Here is a 20,823-nt window from a genome sequence, read left to right on the forward strand (position 1 = left end):
AGAATCTGTCTTCGTTTTCCCAGGTCCACGCTTTCGACGTTCCGCCATTTTGTATGGACTGTAAAACCCACCGTTGCATTGTGGGACTCATTAGCTATATCCTCTATATAATCGAACTTATTTCGAAAACTTCTAATGTTTACATGAAAAATCGAGAGTTCCCCAAGATTTGGACCCAGATTTGATTCAACGTCTATGTAGTCAAGTAATAATAGCAGAACAGCAAAATTTGAAAAGAAAATGAAAAAAAAAAAAATCATACAAAACACAAAATGGAAAAAGTATGTTAAATTAATGAGATGACGACGACAGACTGTATACATTGTACATGTTGATCTATTATTAGTGCAAAACCCGTCATGATTGGAGATATTTGCTTTTTTTAAAGGATTTGTTTTCAATAGTGTTGTCATTGCATAATGATAATAATTCAATTATAGCTCGGACTATCATAATACGTCGATATTGTAAGACATATCAAACCTTTAGGTATACTTGGTAGGATAAGCATTTCAAGTGTAGGTGGGCAAATATCACTAATTGGTCATATTGCCATGTTTGATAAAGGTATCAATTCATAATTTTGGAAAACCACAAAAATCGATATTACGTAATGTAACAAAATAATACAAATACAAAAGGACGGCACGACGCTATGGTCATACACTTCAAAATCTAGAGAGTGTACATAAACGTAATGCATGTAGAGTTCTTAAATATGCAATGCTGAAATTCATAAAATAACTGTTGATGATAACGGCTACAAATCATATAACGTCAATATTTGGTAAATGTATCAATACTTTGTGACGACATAAACAGCATACGATTCATATTTTTGACCAAAATTACACACATATCATTCTTTGAAGAATATCAGTAATTTACGACAGTATCTCTGTATTGATTATTATTTATCATGATTAGAAATAGTTCATTTCATGTTTCTTTTAGTTTGAATGGATAGAGCTGACATTTACTATACTACGACATACTGACTGAGAAAAAGAAATGAAACCAACAAATAAACAAAACAACGGATGATACTTGTAACATTGCAATATTTTTGTATATACATGTAATGTGTATAATAGTAACAATATGTTTGTATATACATGTAATGTGTATAATAGTAACAATATGTTTTTATATACATGTAATGTGTATAATAGTAACAATATGTTTGTATATACATGTAATGTGTATAATAGTAACAATATGTTTGTATATACATGTAATGTGTACAATAGTAAATAACACTAACATATCATATGACCATATTAGATAGATGTTTTGTTGTATCATGAGAGTGTAGATACATACATGTGTATATGTCAAGTAGTTTTGACATTTCATAAATTTATGGCGACATAATGAAAAACATTGTAATTGCTATATACACCAGAAAACTCGCACATCATATATTGAAGAGTGTATCAGCACTTTACGACGTTGGAATAATTCCGTATTTATCTATCATACGGAGACGAGATAAAATATTCAAAAGGACATATCAAACATTTAGTAGGTTACATATCTTTGGTAGCATGACCGATATTTCGTATTACGTCAATATTAGAACATTGACTCAGTAATAAACGACATCATGATAGTACTGGCTTCATAGTTTAGACAATTACACAAACATATCATGATTTGAATCTTTGTATATTAATGTTTTACCAAGCTAGAAACATTCAGATTTATTATTTGAAAAACGAAACAAGGATATACAGACTGATGCCATCACATAATTTTGCAGACATTTTGAAATGTTAAGATTTCTTGATATACTTGGCAGAACAGACGACCAAATGTATAATGTCACGTTTTGAGCAGATATTATCACAATACATGCATTGGATAGTGGAAAACTATAAAGATTTCTTATCCTCTGAGACTGCAACAAAGACGGAGTTCATTCTACTTATCATGCCCTTGTAGCCGGGATGAGGCTGTCAATGTCAGAGGAGGCTTTTAATTTAATCCTTTTCTGCTGTTATCGGATAATCTGCGCATGAAAAGCTAACGTCAAGTGAGTATTTTGTCAAACACTGAATATTTCAGAAATATAAAAATGTACATGTACAGCTCTGATTGGTCAAAAACGAAAAACTTATATTTTCACTGCAATATCTTATATTGTCACTGCTCGTCGCTGAATCTCATATTGTCGCTGAAAACATAATTTTATTAGTTTGATTAACCTTTTTATTGCATTTTTGCCAGTGAAATATATAGATGTTACACAACGAGTGTTTGTTGGATATGGAATTTATTCTACTCGAGTAAGTTATTTTTTAAAATTACAAAAGACACGAGATTTAGCTATTAACTTTTCAAAAATAAATTACGAGTGTGAAATAAATTCCATATCCAAAAATTACTAATCGTGTGACCTCTTTCTACCACAATGATATCGGCTTGAATCAAAGGGGAACGTGCACAAGTGACGGCCGGGACCCGGTGATGTGACATCATTCGATTATTGATGACGTTAATAACAATTGCAGTTCGGGTCAAAGGTCACCGTGTCAACCAATCAAAACGCGTTTAGGGTTTATTCCACGTGTGGTATAAACTGAATGTTATTCAACAGTTGTAATGCTTATTTCATGCCTTGGGAGTTGAATAACACCCATCTTTTGTGGTAGAAAGACATTAATTTCACTCGTATGAAAAAGCAAAGTAATTGTAGCCGTTCCAAAACCTATTGTGATTTAAACCAAGCACTCTATTAAGTATCGCTTACGTATAAATTACATGTTTAGAAAAACACACAAGTAAAAATCCTATGAAAAACGTCTATCACCAAAATACGTGAATTAAAAAGTCAGTCCCACATTTTACTGTGCTCTCTCTTTTCCTGATCGACTGATTGATGGGGCTTAACGTCCTTCCGAAGGACAAGAAGCATACAGGATATCGTGAGATAACATACAGACTGGTAGATTAGGTGTAATGTGTTAGCGAGGGAGTTTTGTTATTGATAGTAGGACCTCCAGACACCATTGCATCTTGATTAACCATGGTGTTTTCGAATTGGTAGAGGGTTGGGAGTATAGACTAGTTATGCATAGTGAAGTTACCGGGTGATTTTAAAGAGGTTGTGGTAGGTTTGTGTGGGACATTTGATAATTTGATGATATCAGTTATGATACAAAGACTGTTTTTCGGAAGACTGTTGGTTACTGTGTATGATCATCTACAAGCCTATCCTGCTACTACAGTAGCAATATGTACATATTAGCGATAAGTAATTCCATGTCGCTTAGCAAATAAACTTTAATTTGTATATTTTCGGCATGTATTATAAGTATCTAGCATTTTGACATGAATTATGACCAGATCTTCGGTCAACTTTCTTGCAGCTTGCACATGGTGATTTGCTGAAGGGAACCAATTGTACATAGTGTTAAAGAGCTTTTCGTTTGTTCTTATCAGAAATCTGCGTGATGTGAGGGAATAGACCAGGAGGTGCAAGCATCATCCCTTCGTACATATGATGGACTGTATACCTCGAACAGGGTTTCAGTTCGGGTCCTCTCCAACAATAGAGATCAGAGTCGGTGTTCCGAATGTACGCCGCAGCCATACCAAAACCGCTCTCCGTGAGAATTAATATGTCACAGTTAATCAACATATAGAAATCCAAAAACATTTTCAAACTTACTTCTGTATTATAGCCCTTTTTTAACTTAGCTATATGCCCTATCTGTCCATCCGTTTCAATAATCTGATTTGGATAACGACCTGATGCTCTCTTTAACAGACTTTCGTCATCAGTTGCTATAAATAGATCATACACATCTTCATCCAAATCATCGAAAACATTCCACAATGTATCCAGACTTTCTCGGTGTCTTGGAGGGTCGTCGGGTAAATTTTCACTCTTTCCTATACGAACATGAGCACATGCTGTCTTTGACCTTCGTCGCTTTTGAGAGTTTAAAGCACGGGAAAGTCTTTCTGAAGGTTTGAATAAATAATTGTAGACCTCTTTATAAATATCAGCGTAATGCCATTTTGTGATCCATGGCACATCCCTTCCAATATGCGGCCTCGCTCTGAACACTTCTGTAAAGTCCCAATTGATGTGTATTAAATTGACATAACTTTTAAAATATTTATCTAAATCCTTTTTACCATAGAGGTATTTCTTCGCCTTTTTAGAATCTTTGTTCATGAGGTCATAATTCGCCTTGTTTCCTTTCTGAGAAATACTGGCGTTGTATCTCCAGTCATACTCATTTGGTGCCAAAAACTCCTCTAGAAGGAAGGAATGGTTATGGTGAATTAAAAAGCGCTGTTTCGTAAGCAGAGCTATAACAAATGTAGAGAGAATACCAGACAATCTGTCGGACCATCCGCCACATTGAACAGAAGATTCGTTGTTGCATGTGTAAACCATATAGCCACTTGTAAAAGTCTTTGGTATAGAGTTCAACAGTAAATCATGGTTGGTTTCCACTTGGTGAATGTCAGCAGTGATCCCCGACTTGATAGATGTTACGACGTGCTCTACTGGTAGAAATGACATGACATGACTGTTTAACAGCGACATAAGGACACAGTTTACCACTAGAGTGAGCCCCAACACCAAGCAGTATATGGTCCTCGTCTGAAAATTTTAGATAATTTCTTGTGTGAGAAATAAATAAGAAAGGAGAATGAATGCAAATATAAAAAGATTTCCACGAGAAAACATTATTACAATTTACGTTATTTTACTTACTGACATTTCCTTAAATTATGTAACGATTTACTATGGAAAATTATGTGTTAAGATAGTCTTAATATAGGGATCATGTCAAAACAAATTGATTTATGATGATACTAGAGACTGGTTGTCACACTGATATATAAGATAAAGTGGTACGGATATTTGATCGATTAGATAAAGTCGTGTGGATATTTGGTCGATAGGATATAATGGTATGGATGTTTGGTAAGATGAATATGGGCATGGATGTTGGTAGGTTAGAGAAAACGGCATATTTTGCATGTTAGTTGAAGTGGCATGGATATTTTTGGTAGGTTAATAAAGTCGCATATATATTTGGTAGATAAGTTAAAGTGGCATAAGTAATTTTAGGTAAGATAAAGTGACATGGATATTTGGTAGGTAAGATAAAAAGAAATGGACATTTGGTAGGTAAGATAAAGTGACATGGATATTTGATCGATAAGATAAAAAGAAATGGACATTTGGTAGGTAAGATAAAGTGACATGGATATTTGATCGATAAGATAAAAAGACATGGATATTTGGTAGGTAAGATAAAGGCTATTTGATAAAAAAGATACCAAAACGTTGACGGTAAAACAAAAACACAAATTATAAATTGTTACATTTTGAACGGTTATTTCATTTGTTGTTAATACTTACACGTTTGCACCACAACAAACAATTCTCCATATTGTGTATAGGTCCTGAAACACAGCTTGTCACCAATATAAACTGGTTTAACACACTGAATGGGAAATTCAGAACATTTTACCAAAGTGTCACAAATAAAGATCAACTAGAATGACTACGTATATACATTTGTCTAACACAAACACCATTCAATATACGTTTCTGTCGCGTTAAGAACAGACATTTAAATGTCAGCAGAGTAATGTAAACAAATTCTAAATTATTACCCGAACAAATATATTTGGGAATACAATAGTTCTAGTAAATCCCTTAAAATATCAAACGGCAAACAAAAGAAATAGTTTTTCAGATATATTTGTAAATTACAACAGTTAAATGTCCAAAGGCCCTAAACTGGATGTTATGGTCAGACAGCTATGACAGTATTGAATGGAAAATGTGAAGACGGCATGTTTTTATAATTTAGGGAAGACAGAATATTAATAACACCTAGGGTGCTAGTGTGAGTTAATGTAGGCAGTAGGAAGATTGGCGTCACGAAGTATAATTGTGGGTACGAGTTAGCCTGGGGAATTTGGACAGAGTAGTCGACAATGGACCACCTAATTAGCTGTCCTTCTCAGGAAGATAAACCCATCCATATCATGCAGTTGGCCGATAGATCAGTAAGATAATTTGTATGTAAAATAAATCACAGTTTTAGTAAAACTCAAAGACAGTCTGGGACATAAGTGGTACCATCAATGATGTAGGTCTCTTCTCCGGAAGTTAGAGACAGAGGGGATACCATCAATGATGTAGGTCTCTTCTCCGGAAGTTAGAGACAGAAGGGAATACTATCAATGATGTAGGTCTCTTCTCCGGAAGTTAGAGACAGAGGGGATACCATTAATGATGTAGGTCTCTGCTCCGGAAGTTAGAGACAGAGGGGATACCATCAATGATGTAGGTCTCTGCTCCGGAAATTAGAGATAGAAGGGGCACCATCAATGATGTAGGTCTCTGCTCCGGAAGTTAGAGACAGAGGGAATACTATCAATGATGTAGGTCTCTGCTCCGGAAGTTAGAGACAGAGGGAATATTATCAATGATGTAGGTCTCTGCTCCAGAAGTTAGAGACAGAAGGAGTACCATCAATGATGTAGGTCTCTGCTCCGGAAGTTAGAGACAGAGGGGATACCATCAATGATGTAGGTCTCTTCTCCGGAAGTTAGAGACAGAAGGGAATACTATCAATGATGTAGGTCTCTTCTCCGGAAGTTAGAGACAGAGGGGATACTATCAATGATGTAAGTCTCTGCTCCGGAAGTTAGAGACAGAGGGGATACCATCAATGATGTAGGTCTCTGCTCCGGAAATTAGAGATAGAAGGGGCACCATCAATGATGTAGGTCTCTGCTCCGGAAGTTAGAGACAGAGGGAATACTATCAATGATGTAGGTCTCTGCTCCGGAAGTTAGAGACAGAGGGAATATTATCAATGATGTAGGTCTCTGCTCCAGAAGTTAGAGACAGAAGGAGTACCATCAATGATGTAGGTCTCTGCTCCGGAAGTTAGAAACAGAAGGGGATACCATCAATGATGTAGGTCTCTGCTCCGGAAGTTAGAGACAGAAGGGGATACCATCAATGATGTAGGTCTCTGCTCCGGAAGTTAGAGATAGAAGGGGTACCATCAATGATGTAGGTCTCTGCTCAGGAAGTTAGAGATAGAAGGGGTACCATCAATGATGTAGGTCTCTTCTCCGGAAGTTAGAGACAGAGGGAATACTATCAATGATGTAGGTCTCTTCTCCGGAAGTTAGAGATAGAAGGGGTACCATCAATGATGTAGGTCTCTTCTCCGGAAGTTAGAGACAGAGGGAATACTATCAATGATGTAGGCCTCTGCTCCGGAAGTTAGAGATAGAAGGGGATACCATCAATGATGTAGGTCTCTTCTCCGGAAGTTAGAGATAGAAGGGGTACCATCAATGATGTAGGTCTCTTCTCCGGAAGTTAGAGACAGAGGGGATACCATCAATGATGTAGGTCTCTGCTCCGGAAGTTAGAGACAGAGGGGATACCATCAATGATGTAGGTCTCTTCTCCGGAAGTTAGAGATAGAAGGGGCACCATCAATGATGTAGGTCTCTGCTCCGGAAGTTAGAGACAGAGGGAATACTATCAATGATGTAGGTCTCTTCTCCGGAAGTTAGAGACAGAAGGGAATACTATCAATGATGTAGGTCTCTTCTCCGGAAGTTAGAGACAGAGGGGATACCATCAATGATGTAGGTCTCTGCTCCGGAAGTTAGAGACAGAGGGGATACCATCAATGATGTAGGTCTCTTCTCCGGAAGTTAGAGATAGAAGGGGCACCATCAATGATGTAGGTCTCTGCTCCGGAAGTTAGAGACAGAGGGAATACTATCAATGATGTAGGTCTCTTCTCCGGAAGTTAGAGACAGAGGGAATATTATCAATGATGTAGGTCTCTGCTCCGGAAGTTAGAGACAGAAGGGGTACCATCAATGATGTACAGTTGAGTGTAGACTAAAGGTTACACCCAAGTGCACTCCGAGTGCACTCCATTTGGACTTGGAGTGCACTCCGTTTGGACTCCAGGTAAACTTGGAGTGCACTCCAAGTGGACTCCGAGTCTACCTGGAGTCCTATAAGACACCATGTCTGCCCCGAGTCTATAATCAGACTATATTATCATTTATAAATACTTTGATGCTTTTAATATAATTTATATATAAATAAATGGATAATTACAAATTACTTTTGTTCTGTTAATGTTACTATTAACATTTGTTTAGCCTTCTAGGAATATTTATTTTATTGTTAATACATTATAATAATGCCTACATGTTAAATTTATATTTATTAAGATCCATAAAAGACAGTTATACAATTTATGCTATAGTCACGTTTCTATAAAGTTAATTGCTCATTATTTGATATTTTATTAAGTCAGTAAATCTTATTTCATTTTATTAAGGAATTGGAAATTATTTCAATTAGAATATTTATTACAGTAACTGTACATATATCATGACTGTAAAGGAAGTTTAGATAATGTATCTATATTATGTTATTGATTATTCAAAATATTGAAAATTTACTGTATTTAATGAATTATGTGTTTTTTTAATAAGACATTTTCTACATATATGTACTCAGTTCAGGCAAGTAATTATAAAATAAACATAATCATTTTAGTTTATATAGGATATATATTTAACTGCATCATTAGAAAAATATGCATTTACATCTGTACATATTTAGGAACATTAACTGGTTAAATTAATGTTCTGACATAATGTACACACATGTATGTAGTTCTGGACTACCCGTAATGATTGAATGACAGTATCTGTTTAATTGCTATTATTATTGGTCATGCATGACTGACTCTGGCCTGACACACCTGAGAACTGTGCCAGGTGAGTTTTAGGAGCCAGCTACAGGTACTGTCCTGGGTTCACAGAAATACTTATGTCAACTTTGTCACTCTATGGCTTCAAATGATGAAGCTGTGCAAAGCAGGGTGTGTTATAACCTCAGGCCAATTAACAGAACAGTAAGATTATCTCCTGACTTGAAGGAAAGGATTGTAGATCTCCATCTGAGAGGCCTTAATCAGACCAAAATTACATATACATGTATAAACGAAATACCAGTGTAATTTAGGTGGAAATGTCAAGATAAGCTGTAAAACCATTAACAGATTGGTTAACAGATTTAAGAAGACCAACTATTGAAATGAAGTCATTAGAAAGTAAACATAAGCTGTTTCACATTACATTTTAACCTGTCTAAACCGTAAATCTTTGCCGGTTTATGGAGGTGTCCGGTATGTAGAGGTACAATGTTGAGTGATATTTATAAGTTCAGAAAAAAATAATGCAAATCAAATTAAGAAATGATAAAGTTCTTATCTTGTTATATTGAAAAAGTAAAAAGACATTGCTTTAAAAATTAATTGTAAAGAAAGAGATTAAAGTAAAAAAAAAATCAGTGTAATTCCAAATGGTATAATAAATGTAAATTCACCTTTTCCCAGAACCAACCTATAGCCTTATACCCGTAATTAGTACACATTGTTCTGGTTCAGGAAATAAGATTATAGAGCCCGAGGTACAATTTGCCTCAGGGCAGTTGGACACAGCAACCTATGTACCATTTACCTGTAAAACTGACCTGTTGGAACTACATCGTTTTCTATTCCCATTCAGTCAATATCTATCATAATATGTGTCACTCATACATTTTGAATTGAAATGACCTTCCAAACATTTTATGTAACAGATACAGGTCATGAATGTACAATGGTTGTTCAAGTTAAATGTTCAAACTTTAAAAAAAATGACATAAGGCCAGCTGCAGTTGGTGTATGGAATGTTTGATAAGAATATACTTAACTCAAACATGAAAATTATATTAATCTATGTTGATTTACATATTGACTTCTTATACTTTATACATACTTCCATTATAATATCAAAGACATAAAGTAATAGAACCAGTTTGAAATAAAATACCTTTTATTTCAAATATTTTTTTTATAATAATGACTTTTAACTGTTTCAAAAGTGTCAGATATAGACAGTCACAAGTCTGTACCTATATTCTATATATGACCTTGGTATAGGTCAGTCTGAGTTTCCTCTAGCCTTGACACCATACCAGACATGGTGTCAATGCCAGAGGAAACTCAGGCTAGGTAAAGGTAAGGTGTGATGACCAGTTTCCATCTAACAATTAAGGGGGTCTTTATCTAGTTAGATGACCGTGTGTACACCTGTCCAGAGCTTCACACCTTACCAGGTAAACTTGGAGGAAGAGGTCATTATTGGGGTCAGTGTAAGTCTGTCTTTTCTCCACACCCCTGTAATCAGGCTTGATATACAGGTAAATATTGACCTGGAAGTCTGGAAGTTGGGGAGGGGGGGTATTGTATCTTATATAACTGTTAAAAGAACTCCATGTATGACCAGGATTTAATGAGCCAGGTATAACAAAAAAGTTGGTTTACCAAATGGAAATTTAAGTCTGATGTTAAACTGTAAATCAGTATTAGACATTCGATCCGGAATATGCTATCAAGGTGATAAAAAAACAACAACTTTCTTTTGTATTGTATGTTAAGATAAATATAAACTGTTGGAGGTAAAGTATTTGAAATATTAAAAAACAGTAGTACTTCGAATACAAGATATTTCCAGTACACAATCAAACTCTACATTTTGAGAGACCACAAACAACTTGGGGGAGATTTATCTTATATAACTGTTAAAAGAACTCCATGTATGACCTGGATTTAATGATCGAGGCAGGTATGACAAAAAAAAAAAAAAAAAAAAAATGGTATACCAAATAGAAATGTAAGTCGGTCTGATGTTAAACTGTAAATCAAAATTAAGCATTGGATCCAGAATATGCTATCAAGGTGATAAAAAACCTTTTGTATTGTATGTTAAGATAAATATAAACTGTTGGAAGAAAAGAATTTGAAATATTAAAACCAGTAGTACTTCGAGTACAAGATATTTCCAATACACAATCAAACTCTACATTTTGAGAGAGGGAAAACTATCAATGATGTAGGTCTCTGCTCCGGAAGTTAGAAACAGAAGGGAATACCATCAATGATGTAGGTCTCTGCTCCGGAAGTTAGAGATAGAAGGGGATACCATCAATGATGTAGGTCTCTTCTCCGGAAGTTAGAGATAGTAGGGGATACCATCAATGATGTAGGTCTCTTCTCCGGAAGTTAGAGATAGTAGGGGTACCATCAATGATGTAGGTCTCTGCTCCGGAAGTTAGAGACAGAAGGGGATACCATCAATGATGTAGGTCTCTTCTCCGGAAGTTAGAGACAGAGGGAATACTATCAATGATGTAGGTCTCTTCTCCGGAAGTTAGAGATAGAAGGGGTACCATCAATGATGTAGGTCTCTTTTCCGGAAGTTAGAAATAGAAGGGGTACCATCAATGATGTAGGTCTCTGCTCCAGAAGTTAGAGATAGAAGGGGTACCATCAATGATGTAGGTCTCTGCTCCGGAAGTTAGAGATAGAAGGGGTACCATCAATGATGTAGGTCTCTTCTCCGGAAGTTAGAGACAGAGGGAATACTATCAATGATGTAGGTCTCTTCTCCGGAAGTTAGAGATAGAAGGGGTACCATCAATGATGTAGGTCTCTTCTCCGGAAGTTAGAGACAGAGGGAATACTATCAATGATGTAGGCCTCTGCTACGGAAGTTAGAGATAGAAGGGGATACCATCAATGATGTAGGTCTCTTCTCCGGAAGTTAGAGATAGAAGGGGTACCATCAATGATGTAGGTCTCTTCTCCGGAAGTTAGAGACAGAGGGGATACCATCAATGATGTAGGTCTCTGCTCCGGAAGTTAGAGACAGAGGGGATACCATCAATGATGTAGGTCTCTTCTCCGGAAGTTAGAGATAGAAGGGGGCACCATCAATGATGTAGGTCTCTGCTCCGGAAGTTAGAGACAGAGGGAATACTATCAATGATGTAGGTCTCTTCTCCGGAAGTTAGAGACAGAAGGGAATACTATCAATGATGTAGGTCTCATCTCCGGAAGTTAGAGACAGAGGGGATACCATCAATGATGTAGGTCTCTGCTCCGGAAGTTAGAGACAGAGGGGATACCATCAATGATGTAGGTCTCTTCTCCAGAAGTTAGAGATAGAAGGGGCACCATCAATGATGTAGGTCTCTTCTCCGGAAGTCAGAGACAGAGGGAATACTATCAATGATGTAGGTCTCTTCTCCGGAAGTTAGAGACAGAGGGAATATTATCAATGATGTAGGTCTCTGCTCCGGAAGTTAGAGACAGAAGGGGTACCATCAATGATGTAGGTCTCTGCTCCGGAAGTTAGAAACAGAAGGGAATACCATCAATGATGTAGGTCTCTGCTCCGGAAGTTAGAGACAGAAGGGGATACCATCAATGATGTAGGTCTCTTCTCCGGAAGTTAGAGATAGAAGGGGTACCATCAATGATGTAGGTCTCTGCTCCGGAAGTTAGAGATAGAAGGGGTACCATCAATGATGTAGGTCTCTGCTCCGGAAGTTAGAGACAGAGGGAATACTATCAATGATGTAGGTCTCTGCTCCGGAAGTTTGAGATAGAAGGGGATACCATCAATGATGTAGGTCTCTTCTCCGGAAGTTAGAGATAGTAGGGGTACCATCAATGATGTAGGTCTCTGCTCCGGAAGTTAGAGACAGAAGGGGATACCATCAATGATGTAGGTCTCTTCTCCGGAAGTTAGAGATAGAAGGGGTACCATCAATGATGTAGGTCTCTGCTCCGGAAGTTAGAGACAGAGGGAATACTATCAATGATGTAGGTCTCTTTTCCGGAAGTTAGAGATAGAAGGGGTACCATCAATGATTTAGGTCTCTGCTCCGAAGTTAGAGACAGAAGGGGATGCCATCAATGATGTAGGTCTCTTCTCCGGAAGTTAGAGACAGAAGGGGCACCATCAATGATGTAAGTCTCTGCTCCGGAGGTTAGAGACAGAGGGAATACTATCAATGATGTAGGTCTCTTCTCCGGAAGTTAGAGACAGTGGGAATACCATCAATGATGTAGGCCTCTGCTCCGGAAGTTAGAGACAGAAGGGGATACCATCAATGATGTAGGTCTCTGCTCCGGAAGTTAGAGATAGAAGGGGTACCATCAGGAGTAGATTGTCGTTGCTGGAGAGAGAGGATAGATGACATTTAGGTGTGAGATTGATTGTTATCCAATATTAACTGAAAACTTAATTAAAGCTGGAACTGGAATGGCGTTTTCATTAGACTTCCACTGACTGTACCTACATAATGTATCCGGTCACACAGCAATCAGACATATAATGTCTAAAATCTGGTCTTTGGTCAAGAAGAAAATCCTATTCAGATACATATATGTGTGTGGTATTTTTCTGTATATGAATCCAATTTTCAAGTCTACTATTAAAATACGGGCATGATTAAAAAAAATAACTAGGGATTTTTTCTGTTATCATTATCATTCCACCTGTATCAACAGTTAAATATCTAGCAAATTATAGACCGACTTCAGTTAAAATATTTGATGAAGGTGTTGGAGCCCTCGAGCTTTATGAAAGATGGACTGCAGGGAAAGGTTCAGAGGACACTGGATGAATACTGGCTACAACAAAATACTGGCAGATGGTTGATCTACGGACCAGGTCTACTTTAGCGCCAAGACATAGACAACTGGTCAAGGGTGACCGAGTACGAAAAGGTTCTGAAGACGTCGGATGAACACTGGCTACAACAAAATACTGGCAGATGGTTGATCTACGGACCAGGTCTACTTTAGCGCCCAGGCATAGACAAATGGTCAAGGGTGACCGAGTACGAAAAGGTTCTGAAGACGTCGGAGGAATACTGGCTACAGAAGACTGGCAGATGGTAGTAGATCTACGGACCTTGTCTGCTTTAGCGCCCAGACATGGTCAGCTGGTCAAGGGCGACCAAAAGCAAATAAACGGTGTCATCGAGTTGTCAGTACAAGATCTGATAGAGATAAAGAATGAGCGGAGATCGCAGTGTAGGTCCAACAAAGAATACCGACATAATTACTATCATCCAAACTCAAAGTCGATTAAACTAGGGAAAAGTAAACAAAAATATAGATTGTCATGCACACCCATCACACCTTTTAATTCAAATCTGGCTTAAGTTACAATCTGAAATGTGAGTTGGTGAAAACGGAACCACTACGCATATCATCAAACTTCAAACAAATATATCCGAGAGAACACGATGTTAACCATGGTCTCCATTGCCTACGACTTCTTCAAATAGAAATAAGATGTAGCCTATTCTAGTATTAGTGAAGAGGACAGTTGGTGAAGTCAGGAAGAGTATCCAATTAATGATGTGTCCGGTCTTCAATTTAGTGATAACAATATTTACCGTAATGATGTGGATATGATACTTCAGATTCTTTTTAAGATTAAAAGAGTGCTGCTTTATTGAGGAACGTCATACAAACATTTGGAATATCACAAATTTCAAAATGTCAAAATCAGATGCAAAATCCTATATAAATGTATTTTTCTAACCCGATTGGATATCACATTATATTGTACATGGAAAGGATAGTTAAATAGTAGAGCCAAAATCAAAATCAACTGGCAGAGAGTGAAAGGCAGATCAATTCTGTTCAACAGATAGGGAATGGAAGGCAAAGCAAGCTGTTAAACTGGCAAAGAGTGGTAGACAGCGCAAGATGCTTAACAGGTAAGCAGTTGAAAGCAGACAAAAATGTTCAACAGGAAGGGATTTGAAGGTAGAGAAAGTGTTTTCAATAGGTAGGGAGTTGAAGGCAGAGAAATTTTTTTTCAATAGGCAGAGAGTTGAAGGTAGATAAAGCCGTTCAACAGAAAGAGAGTTGAGAGCAGACCAAGCTGTTCAATAGGTAGGGAGTTGAAATTAGAGAGAGTTGTTCAATAGGGAGGGAGGTGAAGGTAGAGAACTGTTCAATAGGGAGGGAGGTGAAGGTAGAGAACTGTTCGATAGGGAGGGAGGTGAAGGTAGAGAACTGTTCGATAGGGAGGGAGGTGAAGGTAGAGAACTGTTCGATAGGGAGGGAGGTGAAGGTAGAGAACTGTTCAATAGGGAGGGAGGTGAAGGTAGAGAACTGTTCAATAGGGAAGGAGGTGAAGGTAGAGAACTGTTCAATAGGGAGGGAGGTGAAGGTAGAGAGCTGTTCGATAGGGAGGGAGGTGAAGGTAGAGAGCTGTTCGATAGGGAGGGAGGTGAAGGTAGAGAACTGTTCGATAGGGAGGGAGGTGAAGGTAGAGAACTGTTCAATAGGGAGGGAGTTGAAGGTAGAGAGCTGTTCGATAGGGAGGGAGGTGAAGGTAGAGAACTGTTCGATAGGGAGGGAGGTGAAGGTAGAGAACTGTTCGATAGGGAGGGAGGTGAAGGTAGAGAACTGTTCGATAGGGAGGGAGGTAAAGGTAGAGAACTGTTCGATAGGGAGGGAGGTGAAGGTAGAGAACTGTTCGATAGGGAGGGAGGTGAAGGTAGAGAACTGTTTGATAGGGAGGGAGGTGAAGGTAGAGAACTGTTCGATAGGGAGGGAGGTGAAGGTAGAGAACTGTTCAATAGGGAGGGAGGTGAAGGTAGAGAACTGTTCAATAGGGAGGGAGTTGAAGGTAGAGAACTGTTCGATAGGGAGGGAGGTAAAGGTAGAGAACTGTTCGATAGGGAGGGAGGTGAAGGTAGAGAACTGTTCGATAGGGAGGGAGGTGAAGGTAGAGAACTGTTCGATAGGGAGGGAGGTGAAGGTAGAGAACTGTTCGATAGGGAGGGAGTTGAAGGTAGAGCGCTGTTTGATAGGGAGGGAGGTGAAGGTAGAGAACTGTTCGATAGGGAGGGAGGTGAAGGTAGAGAACTGTTCGATAGGGAGGGAGGTAAAGGTAGAGAACTGTTCGATAGGGAGGGAGGTGAAGGTAGAGAACTGTTTGATAGGGAGGAGGTGAAGGTAGAGAACTGTTCGATAGGGAGGGAGGTAAAGGTAGAGAACTGTTCGATAGGGAGGGAGGTGAAGGTAGAGACCTGTTCGATAGGGAGGGAGGTGAAGGTAGAGAACTGTTCGATAGGGAGGGAGGTGAAGGTAGAGAACTGTTCGATAGGGAGGAGGTGAAGGTAGAGAACTGTTCGATAGGGAGGGAGGTGAAGGTAGAGAACTGTTCGATAGGGAGGGAGGTGAAGGTAGAGAGCTGTTCGATAGGGAGGGAGGTAAAGGTAGAGAACTGTTCGATAGGGAGGGAGGTGAAGGTAGAGAGCTGTTCGATAGGGAATGAGGTGAAGGTAGAGAACTGTTCGATAGGGAGGGAGGTGAAGGTAGAGAACTGTTTGATAGGGAGGAGGTGAAGGTAGAGAACTGTTCGATAGGGAGGGAGGTAAAGGTAGAGAACTGTTCGATAGGGAGGGAGGTGAAGGTAGAGAACTGTTCGATAGGGAGGGAGGTGAAGGTAGAGAACTGTTCGATAGGGAGGAGGTGAAGGTAGAGAACTGTTCGATAGGGAGGGAGGTGAAGGTAGAGAACTGTTCGATAGGGAGGGAGGTGAAGGTAGAGAGCTGTTCGATAGGGAGGGAGGTAAAGGTAGAGAACTGTTCGATAGGGAGGGAGGTGAAGGTAGAGAGCTGTTCGATAGGGAGGGAGGTGAAGGTAGAGAACTGTTCGATAGGGAGGGAGGTGAAGGTAGAGAACTGTTCGATAGGGAGGGAGGTGAAGGTAGAGAGCTGTTCGATAGGGAGGGAGATAAAGGTAGAGAACTGTTCGATAGGGAGGGAGGTGAAGGTAGAGAACTGTTCGATAGGGAGGGAGGTAAAGGTAGAGAACTGTTCGATAGGGAGGGAGGTGAAGGTAGAGAACTGTTCGATAGGGAGGGAGTTGAAGGTAGAGAGCTGTTTGATAGGGAGGAGGTGAAGGTAGAGAACTGTTCGATAGGGAGGGAGGTGAAGGTAGAGAACTGTTCGATAGGGAGGGAGGTGAAGGTAGAGAACTGTTCGATAGGGAGGGAGGTGAAGGTAGAGAACTGTTCGATAGGGAGGGAGGTAAAGGTAGAGAACTGTTCGATAGGGAGGGAGGTGAAGGTAGAGAACTGTTCGATAGGGAGGGAGGTGAAGGTAGAGAACTGTTCGATAGGGAGGGAGGTGAAGGTAGAGAACTGTTCGATAGGGAGGAGGTGAAGGTAGAGAACTGTTCGATAGGGAGGGAGGTGAAGGTAGAGAACTGTTCGATAGGGAGGGAGGTGAAGGTAGAGAGCTGTTCGATAGGGAGGGAGGTGAAGGTAGAGAACTGTTCGATAGGGAGGGAGGTGAAGGTAGAGAGCTGTTCGATAGGGAGAGAGGTGAAGGTAGAGAACTGTTCGATAGGGAGGGAGGTGAAGGTAGAGAACTGTTCGATAGGGAGGGAGGTGAAGGTAGAGAGCTGTTCGATAGGGAGGGAGGTGAAGGTAGAGAACTGTTCGATAGGGAGGGAGGTGAAGGTAGAGAACTGTTCGATAGGGAGGGAGGTGAAGGTAGAGAACTGTTCGATAGGGAGGGAGGTGAAGGTAGAGAACTGTTCGATAGGGAGGGAGGTGAAGGTAGAGAACTGTTCGATAGGGAGGGAGGTGAAGGTAGAGAACTGTTCGATAGGGAGGGAGGGTGAAGGTAGAGAACTGTTCGATAGGGAGGGAGGTGAAGGTAGAGAACTGTTCGATAGGGAGGGAGGTGAAGGTAGAGAACTGTTCGATAGGGAGGGAGGTGAAGGTAGAGAACTGTTCGATAGGAGGGAGGTGAAGGTAGAGAACTGTTCGATAGGGAGGGAGGTGAAGGTAGAGAACTGTTCGATAGGGAGGGAGGTGAAGGTAGAGAACTGTTCGATAGGGAGGGAGGTGAAGGTAGAGAACTGTTCGATAGGGAGGGAGGTGAAGGTAGAGAACTGTTCGATAGGGAGGGAGGTGAAGGTAGAGACTGTTCGATAGGGAGGGAGGTGAAGGTAGAGAACTGTTCGATAGGGAGGGAGGTGAAGGTAGAGAACTGTTCGATAGGGAGGGAGGTGAAGGTAGAGAACTGTTCGATAGGGAGGGAGGTGAAGGTAGAGAACTGTTCGATAGGGAGGGAGGTGAAGGTAGAGAACTGTTCGATAGGGAGGGAGGTGAAGGTAGAGAACTGTTCAATAGGGAGGGAGGTGAAGGTAGAGAACTGTTCGATAGGGAGGGAGGTGAAGGTAGAGAACTGTTCGATAGGGAGGGAGGTGAAGGTAGAGAACTGTTCGATAGGGAGGGAGGTGAAGGTAGAGAACTGTTCGATAGGGAGGGAGGTGAAGGTAGAGAACTGTTCGATAGGGAGGGAGGTGAAGGTAGAGAACTGTTCGATAGGGAGGGAGGTGAAAGGTAGAGAACTGTTCGATAGGGAGGGAGGTGAAGGTAGAGAGCTGTTCGATAGGGAGGGAGGTGAAGGTAGAGAACTGTTCGATAGGGAGGGAGGTGAAGGTAGAGAACTGTTCGATAGGGAGGGAGGTGAAGGTAGAGAACTGTTCGATAGGGAGGGAGGTGAAAGGTAGAGAACTGTTCGATAGGGAGGGAGGTGAAGGTAGAGAACTGTTCGATAGGGAGGGAGGTGAAGGTAGAGAACTGTTCGATAGGGAGGGAGGTGAAGGTAGAGAACTGTTCGATAGGGAGGGAGGTGAAGGTAGAGAACTGTTCGATAGGGAGGGAGGTGAAGGTAGAGAACTGTTCGATAGGGAGGGAGGTGAAGGTAGAGAACTGTTCGATAGGGAGGGAGGTGAAGGTAGAGAACTGTTCGATAGGGAGGGAGGTGAAGGTAGAGAACTGTTCGATAGGGAGGGAGGTGAAGGTAGAGAGAGCTGTTCGATAGGGAGGGAGGTGAAGGTAGAGAACTGTTCGATAGGGAGGGAGGTGAAGGTAGAGAACTGTTCGATAGGGAGGGAGGTGAAGGTAGAGAACTGTTCGATAGGGAGGGAGGTGAAGGTAGAGAACTGTTCGATAGGGAGGGAGGTGAAGGTAGAGAACTGTTCGATAGGGAGGGAGGTGAAGGTAGAGAACTGTTCGATAGGGAGGGAGGTGAAGGTAGAGAACTGTTCGATAGGGAGGGAGGTGAAGGTAGAGAACTGTTCGATAGGGAGGGAGGTGAAGGTAGAGAACTGTTCGATAGGGAGGGAGGTGAAGGTAGAGAACTGTTCGATAGGGAGGGAGGTGAAGGTAGAGAACTGTTCGATAGGGAGGGAGGTGAAGGTAGAGAACTGTTCGATAGGGAGGGAGGTGAAGGTAGAGAACTGTTCGATAGGGAGGGAGGTGAAGGTAGAGAACTGTTCGATAGGGAGGGAGGTGAAGGTAGAGAACTGTTCGATAGGGAGGGAGGTGAAGGTAGAGAACTGTTCGATAGGGAGGGAGGTGAAGGTAGAGAACTGTTCGATAGGGAGGGAGGTGAAGGTAGAGAACTGTTCGATAGGGAGGGAGGTGAAGGTAGAGAGCTGTTCGATAGGGAGGGAGTTGAAGGTAGAGAACTGTTCGATAGGGAGGGAGGTGAAGGTAGAGAACTGTTCGATAGGGAGGGAGGTGAAGGTAGAGAACTGTTCATAGGGAGGGAGGTGAAGGTAGAGAACTGTTCGATAGGGAGGGAGGTGAAGGTAGAGAACTGTTCGATAGGGAGGGAGGTGAAGGTAGAGAACTGTTCGATAGGGAGGGAGGTGAAGGTAGAGAACTGTTCGATAGGGGGGAGGTGAAGGTAGAGAACTGTTCGATAGGGAGGGAGGTGAAGGTAGAGAACTGTTCGAATAGGGAGGGAGGTGAAGGTAGAGAACTGTTCGATAGGGAGGGAGGTGAAGGTAGAGAACTGTTCGATAGGGAGGGAGGTGAAGGTAGAGAACTGTTCGATAGGGAGGGAGGTGAAGGTAGAGAACTGTTCGATAGGGAGGGAGGTGAAGGTAGAGAACTGTTCGATAGGGAGGGAGGTGAAGGTAGAGAACTGTTCGATAGGGAGGGAGGTGAAGGTAGAGAACTGTTCGATAGGGAGGGAGGTGAAAGGTAGAGAACTGTTCGATAGGGAGGGAGGTGAAGGTAGAGAACTGTTCGATAGGGAGGGAGGTGAAGGTAGAGAACTGTTCGATAGGGAGGGAGTTGAAGGTAGAGAACTGTTCGATAGGGAGGGAGGTGAAGGTAGAGAACTGTTCGATAGGGAGGGAGGTGAAGGTAGAGAACTGTTCAATAGGGAGGGAGGTGAAGGTAGAGAACTGTTCGATAGGGAGGGAGGTGAAGGTAGAGAACTGTTCGATAGGGAGGGAGGTGAAGGTAGAGAACTGTTCGATAGGGGGGGAGGTGAAGGTAGGAGAACTGTTCGATAGGGAGGGAGGTGAAGGGTAGAGAACTGTTCAATAGGGAGGAGGGTGAAGGTAGAGAACTGTTCGATAGGGAGGGAGTTGAAGGTAGAGAACTGTTCGATAGGGAGGGAGGTGAAGGTAGAGAACTGTTCGATAGGGAGGGAGGTGAAGGTAGAGACTGTTCGATAGGGAGGGAGGTGAAGGTAGAGAACTGTTCGATAGGGAGGGAGGTGAAGGTAGAGATAACTGTTCGATAGGGAGGGAGGTGAAGGTAGAGGAGCTGTTCGATAGGGAGGGAGGTGAAGGTAGAGAACTGTTCAATAGGGAGGGAGGTGAAGGTAGAGGACTGTTCGATAGGGAGGGAGGTGAAGGTAGAGAACTGTTCGATAGGGAGGGAGGTGAAGGTAGAGAGCTGGTCGATAGGGAGGGAGGTTGAAGGTAGAGAACTGTTCGATAGGGAGGGAGGTGAAGGTAGAGAACTGTTCGATAGGGAGGGAGGTGAAGGTAGAGAACTGGTTCGATAGGGAGGGAGGTGAAGGTAGAGAACTGTTCGATAGGGAGGGAG

The 20,823-nt window shown here is 41.1% G+C and overlaps 1 protein-coding gene across 1 annotated transcript; it reads right to left on the reverse strand.

Moving 5' to 3' along the window:
* Positions 1-3,019: 3,019 nt before the first annotated feature.
* Positions 3,020-5,505, reverse strand: LOC117338778. Its single transcript, XM_033900107.1, has 2 exons — positions 5,390-5,505; positions 3,020-4,621 (listed from the first exon to the last, which is right to left on the reverse strand). The coding sequence occupies exons 1-2, from the start codon at positions 5,417-5,419 to the stop codon at positions 3,416-3,418; spliced, it is 1,236 nt and encodes a 411-aa protein (XP_033755998.1). The 5' UTR covers positions 5,420-5,505; the 3' UTR covers positions 3,020-3,415.
* Between the last annotated feature and the right edge of the window lie 15,318 nt (positions 5,506-20,823).

The sequence above is a fragment of the Pecten maximus genome, chromosome 12 (genome assembly GCF_902652985.1).
Source record: "Pecten maximus chromosome 12, xPecMax1.1, whole genome shotgun sequence".
NCBI classification, from domain to species: Eukaryota; Metazoa; Mollusca; class Bivalvia; order Pectinida; family Pectinidae; genus Pecten; species Pecten maximus.